The sequence below is a fragment of the Gastrolobium bilobum genome, unplaced genomic scaffold (genome assembly GCF_033153095.1).
Source record: "Gastrolobium bilobum isolate Gb01-03AN ecotype WA unplaced genomic scaffold, APGP_CSIRO_Gbil_v1 utg22497, whole genome shotgun sequence".
In the NCBI taxonomy this organism is placed as follows: domain Eukaryota; kingdom Viridiplantae; phylum Streptophyta; class Magnoliopsida; order Fabales; family Fabaceae; genus Gastrolobium; species Gastrolobium bilobum.
Genome location: NW_026895676.1, coordinates 63,207 through 79,449, shown reverse-complemented (window position 1 = coordinate 79,449; position 16,243 = coordinate 63,207). Strand labels below are relative to the sequence as shown.

Genomic DNA, 16,243 nt, shown 5'->3' with positions numbered 1-16,243 from the left:
ATCTAGAGGTCATAGCAACAGAGGGAGAGGGAATGGAACTCATTCAAATGTGTATTGTCAACTGTATTACAAATTTGGACATGATGTCCAAACATGTTGGTACAGTTTTGATGAAAATTATGTGCCAACTCTTCCCCCTCAAACAGCTCCCAACAATACACAATTTTTCACGCCCCAGCTGCAACAGAGACCTTACCAATACACACGACAGCCACAACAACCCTCTGTAAATCAAGTTCCACAAGCGATGATTGTTGTTCAACCTACTATGACCACACCCATTGATGCACCTTCCATCGATTGGAACTTGACTCTAGTACAAGTCATCATGTCACAGCAAATCCAATGAATCTCCTTCAAGGTCAGCAACTATAAAGAGCAGATCAAGTTCTCATTGGTAACAGCCAAGGTTTGCCAATTCTTGCTTTTGGTTCTTCCAAATTATTATCTCCTTAAGATTGTAAAACAGAACTGAATCTTAAAAATCTACTCCTAGTTCCTTCGATCATGAAAAGTTTGCTGTGTAAGTCGGTTTGCAAGAGATGACCATGTCTATTTTGGGTTCATCCACTAAATGCTTTCCTAAATCGCAAGAGTCTCATAGAACACTCCCGTAAGGCATTCTGCGCAAGGCTGGGCTTTATAGTTTCTCAAGTATTAATCTTCCTCAAGGTGTAATACTGCTCAATTCAACTCTGTTCCAGTAATGTCTAGCTATAATACTACTCAATTCAACTCATGTAATCAACCTACTGTAATATCTGATACAGCATATTCCTTTGGCATTGTCACTTAGGACATCCACACCATATAGCTCTCAAAAATATACTCAACTCATGTAAGATACCCATGATTGGACTTTTGCTCTTCATGTTGTCTTGGTAAAGCTCACAGACTTTCTTCTTCCCATTCAATGACTATCTATAATTCCCCCTTGAGCTGATTTATAGTATCCTTTGGGGACCAACACCAATAAAATCTACATAAGGACCTAGGAATAGTTATTCAGATAAAGGTTTGCCAATTTATGGCCCAACCTCTAGAGAAACAATGGCTCACTGTCAAAAGAATTTTGAGGTACTTGAGGGATTGTTTCCTTTGGAATTGTTCTTCAGGCTGCTCCCCGTTCTAATCCCTTGTCCCTCACAGCCCTTTGAGATGCCCGCATAACTATCTTGTGTCTTGGTGGTTGAAAAAGCAGACTCTTTTTGCTCATTCCAGCACTGCAGCCTAACATCGACGCTTGGTTGTTACTTGCGCTGAGATCCTGCAGGCTCGATCCCTCCTTTGAGAACTCCAGGTTCCTTTGTCCACCCAATTCATTCTTTGTGATAATCTGAGCACTGTTGCTTTGTCACACAATCTGATTCTCCATGCCTGTTAGAAACATACGAAATTGGATATCTTTTTTGTGTGTGAGTCATCAACGACGGGTTAATTGTCTCCTATATCCCAGCTTCAGATCAGATAACAAATACTATCACCAAAGCATCATCTCCAATTCGATTTGTCAAATTACAATCCATCTTGGATGTCACTTCTCAGCCTCTCAAGACTAGTGAGTTTGCGGGAGGATACTAGAGATAGTTTCTGTAGCTTATACTTCAATTTGTTTTATTTCATTTTCTGGTTTCTGGTTATTCATTTTTGTACTACTGGTTGTATAGGATTACCGCCTAGATAGATCTGTTAGTTTGTTATAGCTTTAGTTAGAAGCTGGCTCAGATTTGAGTCAGACTTCAGCTATATAAATAGAGCTTCAGTGTAACTGTTCATAGTATCTGAAATCTATACTCAATGGATCTCTCTCATTTTCTCTCACTTTCTCTCCCTCACTGACCAAACACTAATACAAAGCAATTAATCAACAATAAATACAGACTTTTCCCACTAGGTGGGATTGATTACATGGAGTATACTTCAAATTAAAACTATACTGAACAGAAACGGACAAGCAAACATTTCTAAAATAAAACAAGAAATTAAAAGATTAGATACATACCAGAATCCCCATCAATGCAGTTACTCTTGATATCACAAGAGCCAACTTATTTAGTTGGAAGTCCACATGAATACTCTTCTTTGTGATACTTGCATTAATATCATCATATATCCTTTCAACCCTGGTCCAGTGCCAACAATTACAGACAAACAAGAAGCAAATAATCAATTACAAAAAATAAAGCTCATCAAATACAGGAAACACGATCCAATCTACTTCAGCATTACAACTGATACGTACCACATCCTTCCCACATCATCTAATATTTCTGTCAAAATGAGTTTAATAGCATAGTAACACTCTTGAACAGCATATTTCATATGGTCATCTCGTGAAATCCTATCCCAAAGCTCATCTTGAGTATCTCTACTCTCAACAGCAATATCTCTAGCCAAAAATATCTACATAATCATACACAAGAACTAATCAATGAATCATAACAAAAAGAAAGTGTGGACAAACAGAGAAAACTGAAAGAAAAACAAGACTTTTATATTGTTGAATTGAATTACTAAATTACAACAAAGAAACAAGGAAATGATCCCCTTCACAAGGGTTTCCCCATTTCTACAGAGTCTCTAGACTCGGTTTACACAAAATCAGTATCTGCCTTTCACGTCTGTCTTCTTATTATTTTAACAATCCTTCCCGCTCAAACCCCATTCCCTTCTAACTACCATAACTATCTTAACGAATTAACTAATCTAACTGTCCTAACTAATTAATATTCTCTGACCGTAACAATTATACAGAATTTTAATGTTAAAAATATAGGATTTAGGTAAGGAAAGGAGAAGAGAGAACAAAGACTCAGAATAAGAGGATATTAAATTGCTAGGGTGTATCATAATGTGACACAAAAACAAAGCATTAACATGTATTAATACTAGTACTAGACTCCTAATTTTAATCAAATAATGTAAGATACTCTCGATATAATAAAGATATTATGAGATATAAACTAGATATTCTAAAATAGAACATAAAATTAAAATATATATATATATATATATATATATATATATATATATCGGTGTAGTCAATTAAAGACTAAAAAATGACCTAATTCACAATTTGACAACTGTGGTTAAAATATCTGAACTACCTTGCTTGCAAGCAGAAAAAGTGGCCATTGAACCAAATGTAGATCCCCATAATTTCTTGGCATTAAAAGCAACTCCATTTCGCTACAAGCAAGGACATCATTACAATACAGGTATCAGATAAGAAAGAAAATAAAAAAATAAATAAAGATAAGAAAAATATATAGCAGCTTCCATGACTAACAAGTTGGTTATATAATCTTCCTCCCTCAGACTTTTTATGATCTCATTCCAAAAGGGGGAGAACCGGGCAGCATCAACCTTTTTCTTCTCCACGACCTTCAGATGAAGGGTAATTGGATAAGTAAATATTTCCTCAACTTCAAAAAAGATTCAGCCAACATGTGACCAGTGTACTATAGCCTTCCCATCAATATGAATAAGTTTGTTATTCAGGAGCTACTACGCAGCTAATGTGTATGTGATGATGTTAGTATCCAGCAAACAATCATATCAATTAAAACTAATTTATTTTTTCCTTTCTCCATAGCAAAAGGCTGACCTGAGCAGATGGCTGGCGGGAGTTCCTGAAAAAATAATATTGAGAAAAACTAAATAAACTAATATAAACAACACCACAATTCAAGGGGGAAAACTGAAAGAACAGAGAAACATGTACAGAATGAAAATCACAGGCAAAACAGGAAAAAAGCAAATTTCACAAGCAGAACCTGTTGGGTAGAGGAACATGAAGAGTGTCCATAAAAGCTCCAGGAAACTGCTCAAAAAGTTTGTGCACTGCTTCCAGTGACCTAATCTGGTGACCAGATACAGGCAAGAAAAAAATCATACCAACCAATTTCATATCAAAACATGTATAGTAGGACAAAACAAGCAACAGGTAAAAGATATTAATAATAACAGAGCATATTATCAAAAGGATTTACAGTTGGCCAGTCACTACAACAACAGAAAAAAACACCACATACCTCTCCCAGACGATCTCTTGCCCCAAGCAAGAATCCCCAGACAGCCGATACAAGTGTGTAAAAAATATAAATATCCAGAAGATAAATCTGAAAGAATGGGAATTAGCAAATTGAATATGGCAACCAAAACACGTCCCAAAAAGGAAGAGAATGGAGAAATAAATAAATAATGCATAACGGTTGAAGTAAAGGAAATAATTATAAATTATGGAACAGGGAATCACATTTTTTAGAAATCAGTTCATTACCAAAAAAGGAGACTATTATATGTTTTGTCAATCACTTAAAAGCTTCTACATTATTTAGAGTAAAAACATTTTTTGGTCCCTAACAAAAAACACGATCCCTGCTTTAATCTCTTACAAAAAAGAATTAGTCTCGAGGTCCCTAAAAAATCGTGATCCCTCACAAATTCAAAAAAGACTCACATTAGTCCCTCAAAAGAACTAAAATGAGTTCACTTTAAATTTCATAGGGACCAACCGACTAATTTTTTTTTTGTACGGGACTAAAATGGGGACAGTGTTTTTTGCTAGGAACCCAAAAGGGTATTTACTCTATTATTTATTAACTACTAAACCAGGAAATATACCTCCCTCAGTGCTGAAAATGGTACAACTGAATATCAGTCCAGCACCTCTTGAAGATAAAATATTTATTCAAATTACAAGAACTAAATGTGTTTAAATAGATTTTTTTTTGTTTGCAAAAAGGCTTTTTTCAAACTTCTCAAGAAAGAGCTTTTTAATGCAAAACGAAGCTAATCCAAACACGCCGCAACACGAGGACATTGGTTCCAGCAATATCAAATAAGCATTACCATGAAGAAATACTAAATAAATATCCATGCAACTTTACATCAATCTTCAAGAACCTCTAGAACGGAAAATTTTTACATATGAGAAATGAAAACTCATTGAAGAGAAAGATAGAAGTACAACAGCCGGGGACGAGAAATCCTCCACTTAATTGACATTATTTGAAAAAATGCAATTGTATTCCAAATTCCATCCTTATGACTAGTTTACAAGATTAACTGAAATTTAATCAAGAAAAGGAAGGGGGGAGTAAGCAAATAACGGCAATGCACTTACAGCAAACACTGGAGCCCATATGCTTACAATTGTCAAAGCATTATGATTATCTGCAAAAATAAAGTCACGTTAATAACCAATAGTATCAAGCAAGAATTGACAAAGGCATAAGTCATAACCACAAAATTAATAAGACCGGTGCTTACTTTTAGAGACAAAATCATGCCAAGTGTAAATTATATTATTCTCTTTTATAATATCCCTTGTTGGATCCACGAGTGGCTTGATCTACAAACCACACAAATAAGACAAACATAAATGCATATAAGCATATCAGTATGAATTTGTACCTTCATACACACACACACACGCACACACAAACAAATGGATGTAAACTTCCAAACGTGTATCTACTATATATAGCAACTCAAGGAAACAGCAATGAATGTATCACTAACCTGAAGAAAGTAAGCAAACGAAAATTTTCCACTCAAAATTACAAGCCAAAACAGCATATACCTGAGAAAAAGGAGCATAGTATCAAACTAATCTGTCCAACCAAACAAGAACTTCAGCTTGTTCGTCAAATTAATTAAGGAAAATACGCCACTTATATATCAGTAATATCTTTTTCAAGAAACATTTGTATTAAAAACATTATTTAATATGTAGAGGGTGGGGAAGCAAAAATCCTAGCTTTTCTATAACATGTATTACAAGTAAAAAAAATAGCTAAAAGACATCTAGTTCATACTTTATGAAATCCGTACTCCTTTCATACATTCCCCGTCCAACATAATGCCGTTCCTTCATCAATCAACAGAAAAAAGACAATAAAAGCAAACCAATCAGTCACCAAAACTCCAAGATAAATAAGATAAACTAACACAACAGTTAATGCAGCTAAAGACATAAACCTGACGCATCCACTTGACAAAGCGAATTAAAGGCCAACGATCACATTGATTCGTTAAACGATGACATGCAGGTATCCGCATGAGAAAACTAATGAAAAATTGGACACCAGCATAAATCCCTATGACAATCACATACAATCTGAAAATAACTGAATTTGCATTTCTTTTACTCTCTTCCTGGAGTGCTTTTCTGCAGCCATGTACAAACAGTTGGAAAAGTAAAATCACTTAATACATACTAAAAAAAATCAAAACAAATAGAGAAAACAACACGGAGCTGAGAATATAAGAATAAAATTATCATAATTGGGGGCACACTTACACATAAAGGAATGTTATGAAAACTGAAGCAGCGCTAAACCAAATAAATCGTAGAAAAATTCGGGAGATAGCTAAGCGCCTCGTTGTTGAATATGCACCATACATCATGAAAATGTCTAGGACACCTAAGAAAGAAATGAAAACATGAAAAAATATACTAGATGCTGGCAAGAAAATATAATACTAGCGACAAAAAGTCACAAAATCATCCATGACACGATAAAAAAAAAAACTAAAACGTAAAAAAGATACTGGATGGCAGGAAGAAGATAAATTAATATCAATAAAAAGTTATTGTATCCTTGGAAGACATTCAAAACAAGTAGCAAATCTAATGACGAAAGATATAGCATAACTTCACAACCGAAACACATACTCTCAAATAACTTCATCACAACGAATGTAGGTCCAAGACTAAGAACCTCTCGCAAAGTCTTGGCATTCAGATGTCCATTGTTGAAAGCAATAATGGTTAGACCCTGAAAATTTAGAATAAAATGAAAATCATTATATTGCAAAAATAAGTATCGAATAAACTAAAGACCAATTAAGAATACATAAATAGAAATATAAGTGAATAAGAAAAATTCACTGTTAAAAATAGTATATAAATGCATGCATAAACCTGAAACATCATGAAAAGAAATATCCACAGTCGATGGAAGCTATGATAAAGATGGAAAAAAGTTCGATGTTCCACAAAAGATGTTTTTCCTTGATGCTGACTTCTGCCAAGCATTTTCTGCATTGTACAGAAAAAATACAAAAATAACCAAGGACGTCAACCTAAAAAATATCAAATTATCAAGCACTGAATAAGAAATTAAGTTTAATCATTCATGGGCTCTCATAGCTTACTTAATATATACCATTAAAAAAGCCATCACCCAACACCTTAAGGTTTTGGGTTGAATTGGATCTTTACATGATATAAGAGCTTCAGTGACCATAAGGTCATGAGTTCGATCCTCACCTCCCCCCACTCTTGGAATTAAATAAGCATAAGGTAAACCAATAAAAAAAAATTGGGCAATGTAATATCCACACTTCAAGTCCAAATGGCTCTTGTATGATGGGGTATGTTAGATGATAATATAAACTATTAAAAAGACCATCACCAAACACTTTAGGTTTTGGATTGAATTGATTCTTTACAGAGAGCCTTATAATACAAGTTTCCTCAATCCCATACCATGGAACATTTGTTCTTTAAACACCGTTACCCAAGCCCTAGAAATCAACAATTCATTACTAACAGACATCTATTGAGAAATAAGAATACGAACAGGCAGCAATTTTTTTCTTAATTCGGCAGTTAAATGTTTTAATTCGCCCGTCTTTTAGGGGATGTTTGATAGGAGGATTATTTTTAGATGCCCGGGAAAATTAGGGTGGGTTTCCTAGAATCCCATGTTTGGTAGCACATTGGAGAAAGTTTTCCCGAGAAAGTTATTTTCTCAGGATTCCGTTTTTTGTGTGTATTTTCTAAACTGATAAATACCATCCAAATGGTGGTATTTCAGGAATCCCATACAACGGAAAAATATGGATTAAATTTTCAAACAAAAAGAACCAAACATAGTATCAGGAAAAATAGCCCAACACCCGCGAATATTTTGACCTACCAAACAACTTTTTGGTAACTTCCCGGAAAACTCAATTTCCCATCATATTCCCAGAAATCGTGATTTCCAGATAAAAAAAAAAATTCTACTCTACCAAACGCTCACTTAATGCTACCAAAATGCATGTAAATACTCAATATCCAAGACAGTAATGAAATAAAAAGAAGCTGCATGATTTTTTCAGAAGGGAATCAAACATAACTAAAATGAGATAAACCTTTGTTCTGGATTGCGGCTTTTGGAAAAATGAAGAACTTTTGCGCCACGGCCAACTAAGCTCAAAGCAATGGAGTGACCTAACACAATTTTTTTAAGAAATTATTACCAGAAATACTCAGAGATTTTAAACGAAGAATTATTAGAGATTTTAAGAAACAATTGAAATAAGAAATAACAAGGATTTTAAACGAAGAATTATTACCAGAAATACTCATTAAAATCATCATAATTTCTCCAAGAAGAATGAGGTGCCTTCCCATTATCATTGTTTGCAGCTTCCTGAAAGTCCATGTAAATAAGTAATTAATAACATTTTTTAAACCAAAAGAATAAAATCCAAGTTCCAATAATATGCATTTCTACATTTAGACAAGATGAGTAAATACTCAAATTATTCCTCATAACATATGTGGGACATCAAGTTGGTCATCCAAAGATTTTGGAGTTTGGAAATCAATTTGGTCCTCCTTAGTATAAAATAATCATCAAATTAAGATACAAACGGATTTTCAAACATGCCTCGGAGCACTAAACTAATGTCAATTTAAACATTTGGAAGATCAAATTGATGTCCAAAATATTTAGAGGACCATTTTTGTTATCCCATGTACCTTTAGAGGACTAATTTGAGTACTTATTCCAAAATAAATAAATAAATAATAAAAAGTTAAAACAAAGGAAATGTTCCTGATCTTCTACTCAAATGAACAAAACCAATGATCATGCATATTCTCACACTTGATTGCTGACCAACACTACCACATAACATTTTTCCCAATCAAAGCACAGATTTATATAATAGTATTTTTTCCTTGTTAAAAGGAAAGGCAACAGGATTATTTGGGTTAAGCTTATAGTGGGTGGTTTAATTTTGAATTCCTAAGTGTGTATGCCCCCAAGTTGGATTGCATTTAAATGATAAGAACCAATTTTGCAAAGATTTGGAGGAGGTTTTGAGGGGGATTCCACGAGAGGAGAAGATTTTCATAGGTGATCTAAATGGTCAAGCTGGTAAAAACAGTGAAAGTTTTGATAGAATTAATGGGGATTTTGGTTATGGGACGAGAAATGAGGCTAGAGAAGATATCTTGAACATTGCACTAGCTTATGATTCGATGCTAGCGAACACCTTTTTTCGAAAAAAAAAGTCAAATCTAATCACAAATCATAGCGGCCAAAATCATAGTCAGATTGATTTCTTCCTGACTAGAAGAGAATATAGAACTTTTTGTGTTGACTGTAAGGTCTACCCTGAAAAATGTGACGCTACACAACATAAGCGGGTAGTTCTAGAGGTTCGGTTAAACAAAGTACCCAAATTGCAGAAGAGTATGCAGAACCAAACGATAAAATGATGGAAGCTGAAGGAGGAAATACATATCAAGTTCAAGGAAAGAATGCTACAAGAAGGACCATGGGAGTTAGACGAAAGAGCAAATGAAATGTGGAATGAGATGGCCATGTGTATTCAAAATGTGGGAAGGAGGGTGCTAGGAGAAAGCAAAAAGAATGGATTTCACACAAAGGAAACATGGTTGTGGAATGAAGAGGTGCAAGAAGCAAATCAAAAAGAAGAAGGAATGCTTCATATGTTTGCATAAAAATCCTAATGATGAGAACTTGCAAAAGTTTCGTATGGCTAGAAAAAATGCTAAGAAAGCAGTGCGAGAAGCTAGAGGCAAGGTTTTTGCAGATTTATATAAAATCTTGGGAACAAGGGTGGTGAAAAAGGTATATATAAACTTGTAAAAACTAGAGATAAGAAAAGTAAAGCCCTCACCCAGGTAAGATGCATCACAGATAAAAATCAAAAACTACTAGTAAGAGATACAGAGGTAAAAGAAAGGAGTTTGAACTACTTTCACAAGCTTTTTAATGGGGGTGGAGATGAAAGCGAGGTGGATTTCGAGGACGGTTATGACAATTTGAATAGAAGATTTGTGCGCAAAATCCAAGCACATGAAGTTAAGGAGGCTTTAAAGAGGATGAAGACCAGTAATGTTTTGGACCCGATGGTGTCCCTATTGAAGTGTGGAGAGGTTTGGGGGATATGGCAATAAGATGGCTGACCAATCTTTTTAATAAGATTCTTCAAACAAATAAGATGTCTGATGTCTGGAGGAAAAGTTTGCTTGTGCCTATTTACAAAAACAAGGGAGATATTCAGAATTGTTCTAACTATAGAAGCAGTAAACTCGGGAGACATACTATAAAGTTGTGAACACCGCTTGAGGAGAGAGACGAAGGTCTCTGAAAATAAATTTGGCTATATGCCAGGAAGATGTACCATGGAAGCCATTTTCTTAATGCGACAATTAATGGAAAGATATCGAGAAAAGAAAAACTTACATATGGTATTCATAGATCTTGAGAAAGCATACGATAGGGTCTCAAGAAAAGATATTGATAAAAGAAGGACTTACATATGGTATGTACAGGCAATCAATGATATGTATGATGGGACTACTACATGTGTGAAAGCTTGTAATGGAACATCAAATTATTTTCCTATCACGGTAGGTGTACACCAAGGTTCGGTTCTAAGTCTTTATCTTTTTGACTTAGTTATGGATGAACTAAAAAAAGATATTCAAGAGGAAGTGTCGTGGTGTATGCTTTTTGCAGATAATATTGTGGTCATTGATGAGACTAAAGATGGTATTAACAGAAAACTTGAATTGTGCAGAAACACGTTGGAGTCTAAAGAATTCAAGTTAAGCCAGAACAAGGCTGAATATATGATGTGTGAGTTTTCTATGGTAAAAGATGTAGACCAAGTCCCATGCATCTACTTGGTAAAGAAGTACCCAAGAAACATGCTTTTAGATACTTGGGATCAATTTTACAAAAAGATGGAGAGATTGATGAGGATGTAAATCATAGAATCAGAGCAAGGTGGATAAAATGGCTTAGTGCATCTGAGTTTTTGTGTGACCGCAAAATTCCCTTTGACCTAAAAGGAAAATTCTACATAACAGCAGTAAGGCCTGTTATGTTATATGGAGCTGAATGTTAACCAGCACAGAAGCAACGTTAGCATAAAATGGGAGTAGTGGAAATGAGAATGTTAAGGTGGATGTGTGGTTAAACAAGAATGAATAAGATAATAAATGATGATATTCGCCGAAAGGTGGGAGTAATACCAATGGCGGAAAAGATGAAAGAACATAGATTGAGGTTGTTTAGGCACGTAATGAAAAGGCCCCTCAATGCTCCAGTTAAAACAAAAGCTTGACACAAAGAGAGGTAGAGGTAGACCGAAACTTACTTAGGAAAAGGTAGCAAAACAAGACCTAATAGAGTGGGTTATAGATTGGTGGACGGTGTGTCTTAAGACGGAGTGAAGAAAAGCTATAAGCATGGTAGAGAGTTAGACCCTGTTTTATTCCTATATTACAGACGGTCCCTTTTTAGTCTTTTTCCTCTTTATCTCCCCCCTTCCTCTTTCTCTTTCCTTCTTTTCTTCTATTTCATTTTTCCTTTAAATCTTCTTTCTTTTACCTATTTGTTTGTGTTTTCTTTTTCTTTTTTTCCCTAAATTTTATTTTATTTTTATTCTATTTATTTTTTACTTTTATTTTTTTTAATTTCTTACCTTCTTCTTATTCTTATTCGGATTCTTTTCTATCCTCCTATATATCCTTATTTGTATTTTATTTTAATTTATTTTTCCTTGCACTTGTACTACATTTTATGGATAATATACTTAAAAGTTTATTTTTATCATTTATCTCAATCTTTTCGTAACTTTTTTTAGGTTCATCTACCACCGACCCAACTAGTTTGGGATGAAGGTGTTGTTGATGTTATTTTTTCCTTGTTAAAGTACATCTGGAAGATGCTATTACATCCCCAAAAACCAAAAGCTTAAAACAAAAATGAAATGGAAATTAGCTGAAAACATATTGATTTGTTTTCATAGGTTTTAATAAAAAAAATTATCAGAATTAGAAAGATGCTAGTGTTGTTAACTTCCGGATTCCGGTTTCCTGAGAAATGTTTTCACTAAAACTTATTACCCGACTTAACACATTTGCAACCTTGTTTTCTATTTTTATTTTTATTTTTTGAAAAGGAAAACAAAGAACACGCAATCCAAACACACTCCAAGACTTGGCGTGTACTTGTTTATAATTTGTCTATATTTCTTGGATTTGTTAGTCAATTTTACTTAAAAGATATAAGATTTCCTCATTTATCTCATCAACACATCCGGATTAGTCGACGCCCAATGGCGATCTGATACCGGACAGTTTATACCAAAAAAATTTGTTGTCATCATCTAATCTTGATGTAAAGAGCTTTTTCACCTTTCTAGATTGTAAAGTCTAATCAAATATTCTGAAACTTACTGCAGCAACAATTTCATAGAGAGGAAGAATAACATGATCAAGAAATGAGACACCATTCTCGGAAGTGCAACTATTAGCTGGCTGTGCACTCTGCTGTTTTAAGATCTCATCCATCTCTCTAGCCATCTGCATATCATATTTTCACAACACATTGACGTGGGGGAGCAAAAAATAGAGAAATCATAGACAACATTGAAGGAAAAAAAATAAAGCAAGAGATAAATTATAAATAAAAAATTCAGGTATGAAAAAGGATTATATGTATTGCATAATAATTATATAAAAAAAAAAAACTGTCGAGAAACAAACCCGTCAAATTTTAATGGATCTATTAAAATACTGTAAAGAACCTTGGGATACACCACCCCAAAAGCTAGCTCAAAGGGTGGGAGTGCCCAAGACCTTATAAACTCCACATTAGTTGCACATACAACCAATATGGGACTATATATCTCAACACGCCCCCTCACACGAGAGCCCATTGGGCTTGAAGAGTGGAAGATGCAACAGGCCCAGCTTACCTGTGCTAAGAAAGTCCACAAGAGAAAGTGGGGGGCGGCGAGGCTCTGATACCATGTAAAGAACCTTGGGATACACCACCCCAAAAGCTAGCTCAAAGGGTGGGAGTGCCCAAGACCTTATAAACTCCACATTAGTTGCACATACAACCAATGTGGGACTATATATCTCAACAAATACCTACAAAATATTTTAGAGGCAGGGAACCATGCACTATAGATCAGGATATACGGATAATTGAGCAACCTTATTTTCAGGAACTTTATCTTATTTTTACGAATTTTATCTTATCTTCATGAAGTTATTTATTTCCTTATTTAATTAAGAGTCCGTATAAATAGGACTGTTAGGTTAGTATTTTGTATCACATCATGATACACTAACGATTTAATATCATATTAGACTGAGTCTGTACTCTCCTTGTTTCCCTTTTCTTAATTAAAACTGATAATTTCCACATGGTATTAGGACACTACCAACCTCCATGATCAATCCCGTTACTATTCCGCTGCCTGGTTCCCTAAAATATGAAACTCTTGTTTGACATACTGTTTCACCCTACCTTAATTTCCAGCGACTGTATTTTCCCTTCCTGTAGTCATGACAAATTCCGCCACTACATTCCCAGAATTTATTGCATCAAGCCACTTCATTATTATATTCTGAGTAATCCTTTCTCTCCCTCTAGTATGCTCTGTTTTGGTACTGATCTCCCCTGCTGTTATCCTTTTTGCCTTCCATTATGTGGTTTGAATTTTAGCTACTTAGCCAAAATCTAGTGCCTGCTTATATTTGCTACTTTTATACTTGTTTGGGGACCTAAAGTTATTCTATTTGTAGTTATCAACAGCAGGCTACAACACTGCTATCACGGAGCACCCTCAAGCCGCTATCCATTCACTGTGGTGGAGTATTTTGAAATAGCGAGTAGCAAAAAAATCACGGCTCTTCAGCTATTCTTTATAGGGAGAAATCCCCAATTTAGCCACCTTTTTTGTGCATTATTGAAGCCATTTTGCGGGTATTATTTATATTTCCCCTTGTTTACATAAGAAACCCTTGGTGATTCTAATTTAAGACTAAACACATCTTTCTTTCATAGTCATATTGGAGAGTTGACACTGAAATACACAACAAAAGCTGACCCCTTCCTATTCCAGCCACTATCCACAGCTCTCAGGTATCATTTTCAGCCAACCCAGAGCAATCCAGTATTGTTCCCGGCCAAGCCTCCTTTCACACATTACAGCACAACCCTTCCTGTGGTCTCTGTTCTGTTCACGTCATCACGATTTCAAAGTAGTCTCTGTTCTTTTTTTTTTTCCAGCATCTCTGGTGTGTTTTTTTTTCAAAGTAGCCTTACGTGTTGTGTTCTTTTTAGCTTATAAATTCAAAACATCATTTATATTGTTTATTTTAAGCTATTTTCCTAAAAGTTTCTAAATCATACGATTTTACTTTTCATGATTGAATTGAGATTCAATAACCTTGAAGCTGGCACAAATATTGCAGACAGGGGATCAGTTTAATATCAATAATAAGGGACTCTTCATATCTTCTTTTTAACTAAAAATTTAATTGAAAGTGTTAAGTTAATTTAAAAAAAAAAAAGGCCCATTAGATGCCAATGTTACAAATACTAATGCAGCAAATTAACAACCGAAAACTTTACCGACCAAAACAAAAAGAACTATGACTCAGACTCTGTTCAATAAACTTACATGATGGAATATGTAGCACAAGCATTCTGGTAGAAACCTGACATTTGAAGCTTCACCCCATATTAGAAAGTATAAAGAAACATATAGCAATTTCTTCTCTTTACTAACAGCCTCCAAACTGCACAAAACCATTATAGCTCCTTTAATGTCAGGCTATAAAGTGAGAAAACCAGAGCAAATGGAAGAAAACAAAAGAAAGTGATGCAGAGAGAGAGAGTAGAGAGAAACAATGTGTTTTCTGTAAATCTGAATTTTCTAATAATATATAGTTTGTTAAGACAGTTGATGACAACTGTCTCAACTGACAGTACAAACTCTACTGAACTAACTACTGCAGCCATTAGTGAGCTAATACACAAATGGTGTATATCTCTAACGGCACCCACCCACCAAATCAGAGTGGATGAAGAAAGTGATCAAACACCGAGTTTGTCCCTTACACTGCAGAATCTAAGCTTAGAAAGCCTTAGTGAGCACATCAGCTATCTGGCCTTCAGCAAAAATATGAGCAGCAATAAGGCTTTCGCCGACGACATTGTCCCAAACAAAGTAAATGCCCAATTCCATATGAATAGTACAAGAGAAAAGAACTGGATCGTGAGAGTGCCGCAGTGCTGAGGTTAGCACAGTAGGTTACAGGAGTAGAAAATGGACTCTGCAATTCAGTGGAAGGGCCTGAATCCGGCCAAGAAATCAAGTCTGGACCCAAGTAAACACAGGAACCAAAGGTGTACCAACAATCATCTAGATCTCATGCCCATTTAGCATCACAAAAGGCTCTAATGGAGAGGCAATTGTCAGGCTGAGCAGGTTGGACAAGGAGAGCATAGATTAGAGTGCCTTTTGTTTCCGCAGGATGTGTACAACAGCATTCCTGAGATCCATTAATGGCTAAGACATGAACTGACAAACTTTGTTGACCCTGTAGCTGATAACTAATTGCATACTGAAGTGCAACACCACCAGACCTATACAAATGAGTATCTTTAATGTAATCAGCTGCCTTGTTTACTTAACCATAATGTCTGTATTCATTTCTTCTCTTTTTACAATCTAGTCTAAATTGTGTAGTCATTTCACCAAATGTCTCTATTTCCTCCTCACTTAATATATTATCTAGAACCTGATGATAGACAACCCTATTTAGTGCTTACCCGGTGGACCCATTGCTAGCAAGTGACAAAATCTTCCATGATGTGGTGTTCCCACTCTGGTTTCTGGTCTCTTTGGCAGTGTCATCCTTCTGACCGCCTCTGCTCCTCATTCTGCCACCACTGCCTAAGGACGGTGACCCAAATCTAGAGCAAATTCCCCTGTTCAGCCCATCGCATGCAGGCCCACATTGACAGCCCACCATACGCACCCTCAAGCGCCTCAGCTCTGGTCTGCCAATTCTCTTCTCTAGTCGTGTGTGACAGCACGTGACTGCTAGAGCCATAGCAGCCACCTCAGCCATAACTAGGTGGACAAAACACGCAGGGAGAGATATTTGCAGCAAACA

General features: G+C 35.4%; 1 protein-coding gene across 2 annotated transcripts in view; it reads right to left on the bottom strand.

The window, feature by feature from the left end:
• The window catches only part of LOC133289189 (callose synthase 9), a 60,916-nt gene that overhangs the window by 33,857 nt on the left and 10,816 nt on the right, over positions 1–16,243 (bottom strand). For both annotated transcript variants that reach the window (XM_061487074.1, XM_061487083.1), the window contains exons 11-29: positions 14,743–14,860; positions 12,503–12,628; positions 8,353–8,429; positions 8,149–8,227; positions 6,932–7,048; positions 6,683–6,785; positions 6,308–6,431; positions 5,986–6,175; positions 5,823–5,875; positions 5,527–5,587; positions 5,275–5,356; positions 5,129–5,178; positions 4,035–4,121; positions 3,777–3,862; positions 3,608–3,632; positions 3,290–3,384; positions 3,108–3,189; positions 2,243–2,403; positions 2,003–2,123 (exon numbers count right to left, since the gene is read on the bottom strand). In XM_061487074.1, the coding sequence (XP_061343058.1) occupies positions 2,003–2,123; positions 2,243–2,403; positions 3,108–3,189; positions 3,290–3,384; positions 3,608–3,632; positions 3,777–3,862; positions 4,035–4,121; positions 5,129–5,178; positions 5,275–5,356; positions 5,527–5,587; positions 5,823–5,875; positions 5,986–6,175; positions 6,308–6,431; positions 6,683–6,785; positions 6,932–7,048; positions 8,149–8,227; positions 8,353–8,429; positions 12,503–12,628; positions 14,743–14,860 (1,837 nt within the window). The remainder of the gene's footprint in view (positions 1–2,002; positions 2,124–2,242; positions 2,404–3,107; positions 3,190–3,289; positions 3,385–3,607; positions 3,633–3,776; positions 3,863–4,034; positions 4,122–5,128; positions 5,179–5,274; positions 5,357–5,526; positions 5,588–5,822; positions 5,876–5,985; positions 6,176–6,307; positions 6,432–6,682; positions 6,786–6,931; positions 7,049–8,148; positions 8,228–8,352; positions 8,430–12,502; positions 12,629–14,742; positions 14,861–16,243) is intronic.